At 37.1% G+C, this 16212-nt stretch overlaps 1 protein-coding gene across 4 annotated transcripts in view; it reads left to right on the plus strand.

Moving 5' to 3' along the window:
- SEMA5A (semaphorin 5A) overlaps positions 1 to 16212 on the plus strand; it is a 315396-nt gene that overhangs the window by 238422 nt on the left and 60762 nt on the right. For all 4 annotated transcript variants that reach the window (XM_064428870.1, XM_064428877.1, XM_064428886.1 and 1 more), the window contains 2 exons: positions 159 to 302; positions 8015 to 8162. In XM_064428870.1, the coding sequence (XP_064284940.1) occupies positions 159 to 302; positions 8015 to 8162 (292 nt within the window). The remainder of the gene's footprint in view (positions 1 to 158; positions 303 to 8014; positions 8163 to 16212) is intronic.

The raw sequence follows: 16212 nt of genomic DNA on the forward strand, positions 1-16212 counted from the left end.
CTTTATTTTGGTTCAGTATTCTTGAAGAAATGGAGCACGATGCAGTATTAAAGACTTCTACAGAAATATTAGTAGGCCAGATTCTGCTGTCAGTCACACCTAATCAGCCATTCGCTATGTATAACAGATGACAGAGCCTGAGCTTTTTATTCTACCAGAAATGGAGGCTGGACACCATGGACTTCTTGGTCACCTTGTAGCACCACTTGTGGAATAGGCTTTCAAGTTCGTCAGCGTTCCTGCAGCAATCCAACCCCTCGACATGGAGGACGTGTCTGTGTGGGACAGAATCGTGAGGAGAGGTGAGTTATCTTTTTTCCATGGTCTGTTTTAATTTCTTCTGTGCTGTTGTATTCCACAGGACATTTTCTCCTTTATTTGCCTTGGTTTTCCCTTTCCTTTCCTTTCGCTCTCTCTTTAACTTCACTGCTGTGCAGTACAGTATTCCCATTAACAAGGCTGTGGGTCTGCAGCAGATCTTTCATCTTTTGCTTAGCTTCATCCCTCCTGAGCCACCTGAGAGCTCCTGGTAGTGCCAGACAATTGGGCTGAAGCAACGTGCTGCTGTCCCTTGAGACCCTGAAAATTGATTCTCCTTGAAAATGGATTGCACTGTGTTTGAATTGTAACTTATCCAGCCTCAAGACATGGAATTCAGAACAAAATATAATAAGGTCACAGCACTATGTTACTGATGCTGTGAGTTCATTTTTTCTGTTGTAAATAAATTAAGCATTTCTATAACATAGAAGGAGGTTTCAAGGGCTTTGTTTTCTATTCAATAAATATTATACACCTTAAACTCAAATGTCTTTAGTACGGTTTCAGGCTTGGTGGGTTTTTTTAAATTGTTTGTATATATTTTTTAACCCCTGAGCAGATCAAGTTAGCTCAGATTTTGATTTCACCATGTACTGTTTTGGCACCAGACTAAGTATTTTGTCACTAGCTCAGAATGTCAAGTTCAGGCCCTTCATTCTATTTTACGTGCACCCTAATTACTTCTCTAATTTATGTGGACCCTACATGCATCTCTAATTTTTGTGTTTGCAATTTTAACAGGAATTAACTATTTCTTTAAATCAAGCTAGAATATATTCAGATAAACTGCATCTCTTGCATGCATTATGTTGTTTCCAGAGGCATACCAGAAAGCTGGATAGCAGAAGACTAGCATTGGTGTGAAAATTCGGAGTCCTGTAGCCATCCACTCCAAGAGCTGTATGCGGATATGTTTCCTTCCAATATGCACTTACAGATTACTTCAGTGTTTCTTTATGGATGATGTAGTATCCTATATGGCTGTTGGATGTAAACTAAAGTTAGTAACCTTTATGAAGAGTTTCAGTGAGGCATTTAATTAAACACCAACTCTAGCATTTCTTCAGATTAAAAGATTCATTGAAGCAAGGTTGTATCACACATTTACGTATTAATGGATCACCAGGGACCTGGTCTTTCTAACTCTTAAATGTAAAGGATCAGTATCACATAATGTGTGAACATTTCTTGCTGTTTCAAGGCCATGAATATTTACCATTTCATTCCAGAGGAGCGGATTTTGTTCTTTTGTAAATTGCTTTCTGAAAATGGGTTTCCCAACCAGAAAGCCATCACCATCAAACATAGATTGTATCTGCTGTTATTTAGCTCTGTTCCAGCATGAATAACATTTATTGATTTTCCTGAACTGAGAGGTCAGTCCAGGGCAGGACACAACAAGACAAAACAGAAAAAAAAAGTTCAGTTTGGAGAGACTTTGGGGTGATGGACTATAGATGGTAATAGAAATTGTTCATTTTATTTTAACATGGAATAAATGTTTGATAACATGTTTCACAGAAATAAAGAAAACCATGAGAAATACTTTCCTAATTATATGAGCATAAAGACAATGGGTGCACTCTAAAAGCACTTACAAACTGGAAAGTGACTTATGATGAGTTGAAATAGCAATCCAGAAGGATTGAATTTTGGTATGCAACAGTTCTGAAGGAACAATACGTGTATGTTGCTTTGCTTTTGTAGCCTGCAGCTTATTTGTCCTTTCTATCTCTGTCCAGTTCAGCAGCAACCTGGGACGAATGTGCCTGTGAGTTTACTGCAGGATGCCTTTTTCTCTCAGAGTTCTTCTGCCACTGTGTCCTGTCTCTTTGAAAGACCCTTCACTTCCGACAGCCCTGCAGCTTTCTCACTCATAGCTTGCTCACATTTGACCTTCCTGCCTCTTTCTTGGCTTTGTTTGTTATCCCTGTTATGTCCCAATACTTTTAATAATTTTTTAAGTGCCTTAATTTTTTTTCTAGAGGGTGTGGTAAGTTAGGAAATTTTGTCAAATACTTTGTAAAGCAGCTAGAGGAATGAGGAATCAGTTATTTGCCAGGATTTTTGTCAGTGTTAAGCCAAGTACTTGGATAAATCTTTTCAGAGCTGTGAAAAAGCAGAAGGTCCTGGGATATTTGCCAGTCAGGGCCCATCCCACAGGAGGGGAGCAGGGCAAGCCTGGAGATTGTGACCAGACCCAACCAAGAGTCTAGATCCTAGTGACATCATGACAATGAGAGAAGTCTGAAGTCCAGGTAGGAAGGTAAACCACTGGCCACGGTTAGGATCAGGTTAAATAGAGCTCCTTGCCCCATTGGTGTGGATGGAGGAACCAGGGGAAGCTGGATGGGGCCATTAGTGTTTTATGAGTGTCCTCATGGCTCTGCTAGCTTGTGGAGAGTTTTGAGCTGTGAGGGCAATGGAGTACCAGCATTTACAGTAGTAATATTTCACTGTTTCACTCTCATTGAGTTACATCAGCATCAAATGGAAGCAGTTCCTTTGAGCCCATAACATTTAGGCAGGCTGAACAAATATTACATGTGCAGTAACTCCTGAGAAATATTTACTATTTTTGATTCCAAGGTGCCAAGAAGCAACTTCCCAGATTTTCTTATTTAAATCAACCAATGTTTATAAATAGCCTAACAGTTTACTTTTTTGATGACCCAGCTCATATGTAAAATGAAAATATATTTTGTATTAGTGAAAATTTGAATTAGTTGGTTTGCACATTGAGTGCATTTGTCTTTGTAAATGTGTGTACTCTAATAACCTTCACATGTTCAGGGGTATAAATATAGCATTCAGTTTCCACAGCCATCTATGTGCCAAACTTTGAAACAGCTTTTCAACAAACAGTGATTTCAGTAGAAATCCAGTACATAACTCTGTGGAAAGCAAACACAAAAAAGGCAGCATATATCTGAGGTAAATTTACTATCAGATGTGGATCCATATTCAGCTTGAGAGTATTTGTTCATGTGTTAAGAGCTAAATGTTTGTCTAGGATATATTTGTTTTACCTCATAAAAGCCATGATCCTATCATGGCTAATGTATCAGGCAGCTCTGTGCTCGCTGGCCATTCCCTTGAAATCAATGGCAATATTTGTCAATTTAAAGCATTGAAGATATGTTAAACTGTTTCATGCTCTGCTGCTAAAGGGGTGCATGGGAAGGCGGGGGGGAAAGCTGTTGAGAGATAACAGCAAATACTTGTATTACAAAGCAAATTCCTCTTGTAAAAGTAGATCATAAGTGCAGCTGATGTGCATGTAGTCAGAATATGGAGAGGGAGTAAAAATAGCATTGTAACAAAATTTGCTAATAAAAGAATAATTTTGTAGTTAAGAGTCCAGATGGAAGACATCTTGATCAACTCCTTAGGGTCTTAATTTTTCTGACTTTTCCTGTATAAGAAATATTCACTGAAGCTGCTGGAAATTCTCTAGATCTTAGTTTATAGAGTCTGTAGTATCCTGTCTTGACATTATCATGGGGTGAGAATGTTTGTCCTTTCTGTGGAAGATGCTGGAGATATGGCCTAATTAAGTCCACTGGTCCCCCTCCTATCTGTGCAGATATAAGGGACATTAAAATGCGAATCCCTTACTTTCAGTGGATGCACTTATCTTTTATTACACAGGAAAGAATAGAAAAACAACATGACAATTAGGAAAGTAAATTGGCTGCAGACAAGGAGTAAATGTTTGAAAGCCCTGGATATTTTGGCGTGTATAAAACGATTAGAAGCAGGACATGTTGTTGCATTATTTTGTACATGGTTCTCAGCAAACATTCAGCTTTTGGGCTTGTTTCCATGAGAAAGAGGAGCTTCTGAGAGTCAAGTGCCTGCTGTGTGTAGCACTGCTTGTTTTTGAGCAGTATGAGCAAGCCCAGTCCAATTCAGCAGAGCAGCCTAAACACCACAAGGCTTTAGGCTTGCTTGCACTCCCATGGATGTCTTGTCTTCTGGGAAGTGTGTGTTCCCACCTTCCTTGCTTTCTCTGCTCCCTCTCTTCCACAGAAGCCCCTGGGATGAGCTTCCACAGTCTCTTGGGTGGGTATTTCTGCCAGTGTAACAATCTCAATCCAGGGCATGTGCATGTAATGTGCCTGCCTTCAGTTAAAGGAATCTGGCATTCCCATCGGCCTCGGATAAGTCTGTGCATCCCAGTAAATCACCAGCTGGTAATCACAACTACCCAGCACAGAACAGTACATTGCACAGGAAGGGGCACACAGGGATGAAGCTTAGTTTGTTTTTCTTAAACACATGGTAGTATAACATAGTTCAAAATTACAAAATATTTGTTTAAATAACATCTCTCTGTGGAATAAAAAGGGCATACTTGTAACTGTCATGCAGTTAGCCCATAATACTTAGTGCTGGACAGCAGCACTGAAATAAATTGAATAAATTGATGTCTTACTAAAGATTGAGATTTTTGTAGAAACAAAAATAGTAAAGCTAGTTGCAATTAAATTGTAGTTATAAAATTTGCTGTAGGCACTAATAGCTGTGGACACAAATGGACAGAGGATGTTCACCCTTCCCCCAGTATGAAAATTTCTTTATTAGGGTATTTGAACTTGGGCTCACTTCAAGGGAAATGTGAAGGGTCACTGTACAAAACCCACATTTCTCTAGGCTGTTCTTCATTCTGACCTCCCTGCAGTTAGGTTAGGGGAGAGGGCAGTGGTTTCACAGATTCAAGTTTCTTGCATTGCATGTTTTGTTGAATTACTGTAAAACGTTAGCCCTGTGGGTCCTGAGAACAAAATTAGGAGGGGAAGAAAGAGCAAAAGGGAAAAAGGGTTGCTGAGTGACTTGAAATGCAGCCAAGAACAGATATAATGAAACTTGGCTCAAAGCCCCATGCTGTAGCACAGTTCTCAAAGATCAATTGCAGGGATGTCTCTAGCTGTGAAAACATACCTGATGTTTTCAGAGGCTGGCTGGCTGAAATGAAAATAAGATTCTACTTGTATGCTGTGTCGGTTTTTGGTTTGTTCTCTTTTTTTTTTTTTAATTTGTTTTCCTGAAAAAAAAAGGAAAAATTGACAGTGTTGACTATTAAAAAAACCCCAAAAAATGACAAAACTGTTTCCTAAATTGAAGTAGTTTGCATAGAGATTTTAGGGCTTTATTTCAGCTGCATCTTTAATTAGTGTTGGATAACAGAATTGCCAGCCCTTTGAAGTGCTTACTGTGAAGGGTCACTGTTATTAGGTTTCTTTTCTGTCTCCTGCTGAAGTGAGAGAGTGGGAGGTCAGGCACATAGACACTAAAAGAGCCACTCTATAGTGGCATGACTGTCCTCAAAGTGAGATCTGTCATACCTAACTTCAGGGGCTCACGAATATGAATGTTTATGTGTGAGTCAGGTGTCTGAACTTCCACTGTGGTTTGTAGAAATTTAGTCAATACAGGCTGTGGAGAACAGTAATTTGTGTTCTTCTGCTCTATATTCCTTAACTTCTTCGAATCAATCATTCTGGTCTCCCTAGTTTGTATTGACAAGGTTTCCATTGCCTTTAACGGCTGCTTAGATGTCTGTCTCCCCTGTAGCATTTATAGTCCAAGAAAAGCAATTTGTACATTGAGGGGTGTATTTAAATGACCTTTGCTTTAGGGTGACATAAATCATATTTTTAACTGGACTGTTTTGTTCCATGAGCTGTTTTTCAAGTTAGATGACTACTTCATTTTTAGATAGCTAAACTGTAGATGCCTTTATTTTAAGACAAGACAAGTTCCTTAATTTTACTTCTGCATGGCTGAATATAGGTAATTCTCAGCTTCATGGCAGATTTGCTTCAGCCTCAGTGTGTCTCCCAAATTAACATATTTTCATTACGAACTGAAATTATGCAAAGTTAGTTCTAATTTGACTGAATAAATGCTGATGTTACATCTATATTTTATTGACCATACATTCTCAACAAATTATCTGGAAGAAACTATCACACGCATTCACATAAATGACTGCATGTGACAAAGAATGTGTGCAGTTGGAGTTCTAGGGAAAGAATATTCAGGCACAGAACATTCCTATGTATCTTTAATATAATGTGAACTGTAATGTGTTTACCCAAATCACGCACTGAAGAATTCTGACACCAGATTCATAAATATTGAGGGTTTGAGCATTTTTTTCCTCAGTTTCCAGAGGAAAGGTCAATACAAGCTGTGAATAATTTTCTTAACTCTATAAAAGCAGAAAACTAAATGTCACTCCCCTATTAACCTCCCTCCAAGTCTTTAGATTTTAATGGAGTTGCCCAGACCTAGGGACAAAGTTTGAATCTTAGGCTCCAGCATATGCAATAAATCTACTTTAGTATGTTACTTACACCACCATTATTATTTTTTTGCCCTCCATAGAGTTCCAAATGTTCAAATTCCTTATAATGAAGGATAATGAAGAATTAGAGCTTGCAGATATTGAGGCTTTCTGAATACAAGCAAAAAACCTGTTGTGGCTATTCTTGTTGAAAATGACATCTTTTCATAATGTCATTTCTCTTTTTGTAGAAAATGAATAACTGGAGTATTAGAGGCAGTTTTCACTGTAGAGGAGTGCCAAGAGATGAAAACTTGTTAGAAGGGCAAGAAGACATTAGATTTTGGATGAATTGTGTAAAAATTGAGGAATACTGTGTCAGATTGATTTGTTCATTCAGGGCAGTCAGTATTGTAACAAGAGCCACCCAGATGCATGCATAAACTATCAGAGGATTTCTTTAGTGTTGTGTGTTTCCTGACTAAAGCAAACACACTATGTGTGTTTGCTTTATCTAAGTAAGAGCTTGGTGTCTTAGAGAGTCCTAGTCACACTAGCTGATGGCCCAAATCCTTTGGACCTGTGTAGAGCTTCCTTAAAAAGTAGCATATGCTATGGCTAGAATTATTGGATGGCACACTCAAAAAATCAGGAATCTAAGGCTTCTACAAAAATTGAAAAAACTCAGCTGAAGCTGGGACCTTCCCACATTCCTTCTGAATGTATTGTTACAAAAATGACAACTCAATAGCGCTTCCCTCAAGAACCTACGAGGCCTCTGAATCAGTTTGCAGCCTATAGGAGAATATTTCAAAGATTATAATAGCTAAAAACACCCTTTAAAAGATAAAGCAATAACATTATAAACAAGTGCAAGTCTTTATGCCTAGAATCAATGTTTTAGCTTTTATGTTGTCCATAGAAGCAGAAATGCTATGAAGAGCAAAAAGCAACTGTAGCTATCTGAAGATGAGAGAGATAGATCCTAATCAATTCTTAGCTGGAGACTGATAAGAGACTGCCTGCATGAATGTTTGCCTTCTGTTTGGTTGACTGCCACAGAGGCACATCTGGTTTTAATAAAGTAGTTTGCAGTCTTGCTTACGTGACCACAGTGCAATCGTGTGGCTGCATCGCATGAAATGTTTAAAGTCACTGCATAAAGCAAACAAATGCTCCACCCACACAACTGCAACCTAAAAAAACCCCACTCAAATGTTTAGACACTCTGTGCAGTGTTGCAACTGTTAGTGAGGTGCTTAATGAGTAGGGAGAGGCACTTTGTATAAAATATTTCCTTGCACAAATATCTATCTAAATTATGCAAATGAGGGAGGTTTTGGGGGAGGTCATGCCTTGAAAATAAATAAATTCTTTACTTCCTTATTTCTCTTCTCACAGGTACTGCAATGAGCATTTGTTGTGCCCCCCTCATGTGTTTTGGACAGGATGGGGGCCATGGGAGCGCTGCACGGCTCAGTGTGGAGGAGGGATCCAGGCACGGCGCAGGACGTGTGAAAATGGTCCTGACTGTCCTGGCTGCAGCGTGGTAAGCAATTTTCAGCTTTCTCTTCACATATCTACGGCCATGTGCCATGTGCCACAGATGTCTCTATGTCATGGAATCATAAAATCATTTAAGTTGGAAAGGTTATCAGGTCCAACCATTAACCCAGCTGTGACAACTCCTCCATTGAACCGTATTCCTCGGAGCCTCATCTATGTGTGTTTGAATGCCTGCAGGGATGGTGACTCTGACACTTCTCTGGGCAGTCTGTTCCACTGCCTGATAACCCTTCCAGTGCAGAAATTTTTCCTGATATCCAATCTAAACCTCCTCTGGCAAAATTTGAAGCTATTTCCACCTGTCCTAACACTCTATGCCCATAAGAGATCTATGTATGTCTATAAGCTCTACCCCTAACATGAGTAGTCACCAGACTGTTTTTGTCTCTGTGTTGCTTGTGTGTGCTGAAATCCACAAATTTATCAATCAGAAATATATATAATTCGTCTTTTTCACAGTATGACCTAGAATTTAAGCTTCTTGAGATGAGGTTGGTGCAGATGTAGATGTGTCGTTGCAGGTTTATAGTGGGTTTTTTATTTTTATCATCAGAGTGCATAAGTTATGAGCCCAGGACTCCAGTGTACCATGTTCTGTACAGCAGAGAAAAAGCTAATTTTCACATCTAAATACATAAGGAGCCAATCAATGAATGCATGGAAGCACCAGGAAAGTGCTGAGGTGAGATTGGATAGCAGTGATCTTGGCACAGCAGCAGTCTAGCAGCTGGCAGGCTTTGAATTTACAGTGGGATGATTTGAATGAGTAGAAGTGCTTTACTGATACCCAGTTTATCAAGAGAAACATATGGGAAAACATGTAGGGGATTTTTCTTATATCTGAATAAATAGAGGTGGGTAGGTAAAGACGTAGAAGAAATTTTTGTTTTCTTTTTACTATTAAAACAATTTTTACATGTCTTAATTTCAGAGAGACCTAATTCTGAGGTTTGTCTTAATCTGTGGTCCGTTTGTTAGATTGACAGTAATTCAGTACTAAAGAAAGGATAATTTATTACCTTTTTCTAATTCAAAGGTTTTGTGCATTTTCCCAGGATCTGTTCTCTTTTTAAAATTTATTCTGATGATTTGCATTTTGAGTAGATTAAAAACATCCAAGAGGCTTGTTCTTTTATTTCAGCTAAACTTTAGGAATTAACCCAATAACTTAGAATTCTATCAAGTTTTCCAAAACATTTGTCTCTTCTGATGGTACACCAAAAAAGCAGACATATGGTCTAGATTTAGTGTTAAACCTTCTTGACTCGCACTGAAAAGAGCACAATATGAAGGTTTTCTCCCTCACTTGTTCCTATTTATCTTATAGTAATGTTTCTGAAATATAGTGGCATTTTATTCTGCAGAGAATCTTCCCATGGTCTTAAATCAAAAATATGTGGCTCTTTGCTTGGAAAGCTCTATGAGGAAAGTAGGAAAACCTTTTGTGTAAAAATTTCTTATTATAACTAATTTGAGATTAATGGTGCTGGGGTTTGTAATTTATTAACAGTCTTAGCACATACTCTGCTGCACCACAGAATAGTTACCAGTTCAGCTGTGGAAATGTTCTGGAGATTTTTCATTAATTAGAAAAGTATTGTGTTGATGGTTTCAAGCTTTGGAGTACATAGTTGTCTTGCTAAAACTTGCCACCAATGGAAACCCATCTACTGTGGAAATCCTCTATAAACCCTGGTGTTCTTGCAAGACAAAGGACTGTGGTATAAAGTCTGTGTTCTGTTTAAGTTTCACTGAATTTGAACCTTTGAGTTACTTGTCACTGAATTTAAACCTTTGAGAGGCTTTGCAGCCATAGCAGGGCATAGTCACTAAGTGAAGCTGGAGAAAAAGTACTTTATTTCTTCTCAGAGTTTGTTTCATTAATCTAAGAAAGTGAAATCAGAAATATTTTTATGCCTTCTTTTAATTGTTGAAGAGTTTAAATATTTATATTAACAAAGTCTTATGAATAAGGAGCAAAAATATGAAACTTATTGGATTTTCTTCTGCTTTAACCAAATTTTTGGGTTTATTGTAGCAGTTATGTATTTTTCCAAACAGTTAGAATTACTAATTTTACCATTGTGAATAAAAGACAAGATAATGTATCCTCTTACTGCTGTTTTCCATTCATTACTGATTATAGTTATTCTTAGCTTAAGTTGTGCAAAATATTTAGTGAAATTAGTTTCTTTCAAAAAACTAGCTTTGAGTACTTGAGAATATAAAAAATCTCTGGAAGTGTTGCAGTGAAAGTGATAGTAATCTATATTATCTACTGTTTGTTTTGTCTGGAGTAAAAGATGTTATGAGCCAAACATTTATCACGTGAATTAAAGGCATAGTTGGGAGTAGACTCAGGGACTTAAAGTGCCTGGTTCTCCCAACCATTAAATGATAGAGAGATAGAGACTCTCCAGGTTTCTGGTTTACCTTCTTCAATGAGGATGAACTCTATGAAACCTTCACAACATTTGAGCAGCATGAGTTGCAGCTGAATAGTTCAGTGTCTGTGGCCTGTGGAGAGGAGAAGAAAAAAGGGTAGAGGACTGGAAAACTTATTATTCAAGAAGATAGTAACTATGTAAGGCTTCATTTCTTCTTGAAATGAAATTTTTGATGCATCAGAGGTGTAAGATGGATGAAGTGCTGTCTTGGGACCCCTTTCAACTGTACTAGTTCTTTGTTTATAGAAATTAGTTTTTAGGGAATCATGAGAAAAATCCAACTACAGTAACTGTTTTTATAAGTCTTAAGACTCTTACGGTATGCTTGCTGGAAGTATCAGGGGACCAGATTTCATTTCCTAGGAGAACCTTGCCTCTTCTGTTTTCCAATCTGCAACCTGGCTGTGAGACTGCAGTATAGCCATTCCTAATCTATTTTTCTGTCCTTATTTTGCAGCTTTTACCATATTAATGACTATAGTTTGTGTCTACCTAATGATTGATACCACACAATTTTTAATGAACAGTGTTTCTTCCTTTTAGTTTGATTGTATTTCTCCTAGGCTGCAATATCACAGCAGGCTACTGCCTGTGCTTGTCTTTTTGCATGTTTCTCATCAGTTGGTTCTCTGACTTTGTCTGCCTTATAGCAGGTAACAGCCAAGCTACTTGAATATTTTTTATCAGAACTCAGTAGAGGTCCCTACTGTTATTTCCGACTCATTTTATAAAATAATAATGATAAATATTTTGATGCATATAAATATTCCACAGAGAGAAAACCATGATGGTATCTTAAAGATGCATCTGTTGCTTAAGTGCACTCAGTATATGAAAATGGATGGTCAGAGACTTAGGATTGAAGGTGTTTTCACTGAATATAGGAAACTGTAAATCAATATGATTCAGCAGAATTTGACCATAGAGACTCATAAAGGTCAAAAAGATGAAGTTCGAAATCAAAATCTGGAGTCATAAGGACCTGTCAAAGTCTTTAAGTTAATCAAAGCTACTAAAGAGTGCTTAAAATTGTCTAATAACAGATAGAACCATCGCAACCAAATTTAAGAGCAGATAAAGTCTGGCAATAGAAAGCTTAAGCAGATCACAAAACAGGTATTAATCTCATGTATGCAGGTGATACAGGCCCTAGAGAAGGAACTGTGGAATTCTCTGGACTGTGCTAATGTGACTCAGAGGACAAACATCTTCAGATTTTACAGCATACTCAGATAAGATGTATGTTTCTTTCAGAAAATGCTTCTTTTCCCTTGAGAAGCATAATCTTACTTGAATTTGTCTCAGGCCAGTAATAAAAGAATAACTTTTTAAAAGAATTATCAATAGAATGAGGAATTTAGTTTGAGGCTCAAGTTGGGTGACATGCTTTATGTGTATATTTGTCTGTGTTCTCATTTCAGTCATACTAACATATACATTAATCTTAGTTTTTGTACTGGGTGACTGGTAAATGCTATATACTTTACACACACCAGAACAAAGCATACTGTGTTTTTCTGTGGAATATAAACAAACAAACAAACAAACAAACAAAACCAAAAAAGATGATATTTATTTGGTTGGTATTTTTGTCTTGTGGTTTTGTTGTTTTTGTTGTTTTGCATGTTTTTTTTTAATTATTAGTGTTATTGTTACAATGTTTTGGAATTGTTCTGAACAAAACTTTTTTTCAGAAAGTGTACTTGTATTCTAGAGTTTTTGTAATGAAAGAGGATGAAAAAAAAAGAAAAAGAAAGAATTTTTTTCTTTCATCAATTTCTTAAAGAGAATTTGAACATGGAAGGTTTTCAGAAGTACTTTGTCCATCAGAGAGAGCAGTCTGCCCTTTTTTGCTTGCCATCTCACAAAATAAGTTTGAAATTTATAGTCCAGAAAAGTGACCAGAATATAAAATTGTCATTATGCCATTTTTATAGTTATTTTTTAAGTTTCCATTTGATTTAATAAAAATAATCTATTGCATAATCAGAAAACAATCTCGCAAGCATGATGTATAAGAAATTGAACTATTTATATGATGTTTGCCTATTTATGCTCATTTCCTTTTTCAGTCCTTTTTTCTTTTGTAATGCAAACTCTATTGGTATTAACTCTTGTTATGTTTTAAAGGTTTAACGAAATAGAACCTCTCTTCTTTTGAGGCTGCACATTCTACTGCAATTTAAAGCAATAACAAGTTACTTAAAGAGGGTAAAACAAAAAAAACCCAAAAAAATAATAAGAAATAGTTTTAGTAAATGCTTAAAAATCTTGATCAATTGTACATATCTGCTTACCTTGGTCAGTAAAGTGAGTTACCAGCTTGGCATTCATGGTCAAGGTAAATGTGAAATATAAACTGATTGAACTGATGTGCATATGTATCCAAATGTGAGCTGTTTAAGGTCATATTTGGGCACACACCCAGAATCGTTTTGCTGTTTCATTTATTGAATTTTGGAAAAGAGGCTGAAATGTAAGGTGTTTGCTTTCTTGATTAGAATAGTGTGAAGCATCCTTTTTTTGGGAAATGTCATTTTTAAAGTAACTTTAAACTGTGAAATACATTTTTAGCTACTAGGAAACTGTCTCTTCTTCAAACTATTCAATTCAACCTGTGACAACTGACACTGACTGCAGTCCTGTTCTGAGATTTCTGTAGCAAGCTCTTTCAGGGACTTCCAGGTCATGTAAAATAACTTCTTTCATGGACCAATGCCATCTGATTTGTGATCTCTTTCAAATCTAATTATAAGGGTTTGCCAAAGCGAACACATTCAAGAACTTTGTATTGGGCGTATGTGTATCCGTCGTACAGATGATGAATGTTTGATTCAGAAGTCCAAATCTTATTTTAAAAAACATAGTAAATAAATGTTAGTGTAACAGTGTGTAAGCTTTCTCAGGGCTTTGGGTGAAGGCAACAGCCAGTGTGTGCCTTGAGGTCAAGTGACAGCCACGTGCCTCCATCCAGTTAGGGAGTTGTACTGACCAGAGACAGGAGACCAAATCTCCTTCAGCCAGAATTTGCCCCACTGTTTCCTAAAACACCAGGCACACTGGAGTGTGTCCTGTCTCAGGTTTTGCCATTTGTTGCAGTTTTCAGCAGTTCTTTTGCTGTAGATGTAGTTTTCATTATTGTTATTTAGATGTAATACTGTGAGACCTCACTCTGTGAGGTCCTGTATTTGAGTTGTGGTCATTGCTGCCTTTGATAACCACAGAAAAAGTACCTGAAACCCCCTTCAGTCTGCACCCAGCAGTGATGGGCTCAAGGACTCACTGTTAAGAGATGTGAACTTCTTTTTTTTGACTGGATAGGTTTTGAATATGAATGAAAAAGGAGAAGAATAGGAGGAAAGAAGCTTGGGTACCAAAGTTTTGTGCTACACTAATTTTAAGTTGAATTAATGAGTGAAACTGAAACTTGAGGATATTTCCTAAGGACTTGTGTTTCATGGAGCCTAAGTTTTTTTCATTGTTGTGGACCTAGAACATTAAGTTATCTCTGGAAAGTAATCCATAACTGTCACTGAAGACTAAAAACCAGAATAAAAATAGATGGCATAATTCTAGCTTAGTTTTATCAAGTAATAGAGCTTACAGGATGATGTTGTGGTCTGTCAGGTATTCTTACTCTTCTGCTCATAAGTAAGGCACCCACACCCCCATTACAAATACATTTGATAGGAGAGTGGCCTTAGATGACAACGAGGAACTGGGACAAGTTGCATGAAAAACAGGGTCCCAGTAGAGGGAAAAATATTTAAATTTGTTTCTACATTAAGAGACAGACTTGCAGCTGAGTCCATTGCTTGGTCCAAGTGGTGTCAGGTGCTGGTCAATGAGTGCATGTATCAGCAGATGTGTTGCTTGTGACTAGACACGCGTCTCTTAATTTTTTAGCAGTTGGACTGCTAATTCCTACAGGCAGGAGTATGGGAAGGGGAAATGTGAGAGGATTAAATGGATCAACTTAAAAGACTTGACATATAAACTTATAGGAAATCAGGCTTCATTATTTCCAGTGATTGTGGATCTAGTTGTTGGGGTTTTTTTTTTTGTGTGTGGTTTTTTTTCTTTGTTTTTTTTGGTTTTTGTTTTTTTTTTTTTTTTTGTTTGTTTGTTTTTTTGTATGGGTTGTGTAGCTTTTTTTGGTACATAAGTAGTATTTCCATGAAATCAGAATTGACATAAACAGGGAGAGCTGTTAAAAAAAAAGTTTGTCCTGGAGTATCCTGGACTTCTTATAACAACTAAAATTGTATTTAATATAGGGTGTTTTGTTTTTAAAAATAAAAAAAATTACAATAAACCTCTATTCCAAATTTGTGGAAAACAAAAAATCAATGCATATAAAGACAGGCTGCTTCACCTGATCTCTGATTTTCAAATTGCTGAACAACTCCAGGGCAAAACATAATTCTGATGTAAATGGAAAGTGCAGTGCAGTCTCTTAGGATATTACTAACATAGGCCACTTCATACCTTTCTGACATTGTTCTTCAAGAAGATAAAAGGGCTTTCTGACAATCAAAATGGAGCAACTCCAAAAGAAATTATAGTAAATTCATGATAGAGTGGTTAAATAGAGTTATTATTAGTTATACCTGTTTATATAACTCTGTTAATCGATATTAGCTTTATCCGTCTTTACCCACTGGACATACCAGTGGTTTTTCCTAGAAGGAGAAACATCGGGTTATTGGAAGGTTACTCCAGATCTCCTAAAGGAATGTGTTTAGACATATGTTACTTATAAGTGCTTTTAGTCATTTTGGAGGAAAAATTTGGATTATATTTTCTGGTGACCTGAACTTTTGGGGCATCATCGACACAAAAGTTGATTTGCATTTCATTTAGGAGGCACTACATGTCTCTGAGGGCTGAAGTAAGAGAAATCAAGAGTTTTGTATCATAATTGCAGTCATGAATTCAACAAAAGCTCCTGCTTTCACCTTGAAGCACAGCGAGGAGCAAGACAGGAGAGTGACCCTGTTGTGTGAACTGTTTTTGATTCTGGCTATTAGCCAGAATGTTTGTGCAGTGATGAAAAAAAATAGATTAAGTTATAGCATTTAAGAAGTTTCAGCAAGATATTCCCAAGGAAGACAAAAAGGTACTCTAGGGATTCATATATAAACTAATCTCAGAAGGAATGATGGTAGCAGTCTGGACTGAAGCCAGATAAAATCACAGTTTTTGTTTCCCATATTGCAATAATGTGATTGCTCCAACACTGCTGTTATCTTCAAAGCTGAGCTTATTGTGAAGCTGAATTTATCTGACAGCTTTGTGACAATGACTGAAGTCATGAAAGCTCATTATGATTTCATCTACAAATTTCAAAGTCTCTTCCATTACAAAGATATGTCTTTTTCAAGTATGGAGAAACCTTAATTTTACTGTCGTCAGTTCAGTAGCAACCTTCATTGTACAACTGTAATCAAAATGGGGAAAAAGAGTGCATGAAGCATAACATTGAAAATTACCTCAGAAACCTCAGATAGATCAGTTACATAAAATTCTTCTGTACCCATGCTTACTGATCTTGAAGGATATGGCCCATGGTGGAAGTGGTCTGAG

The sequence above is a fragment of the Passer domesticus genome, chromosome 1 (assembly GCF_036417665.1).
Source record: "Passer domesticus isolate bPasDom1 chromosome 1, bPasDom1.hap1, whole genome shotgun sequence".
NCBI lineage: Eukaryota > Metazoa > Chordata > Aves > Passeriformes > Passeridae > Passer > Passer domesticus.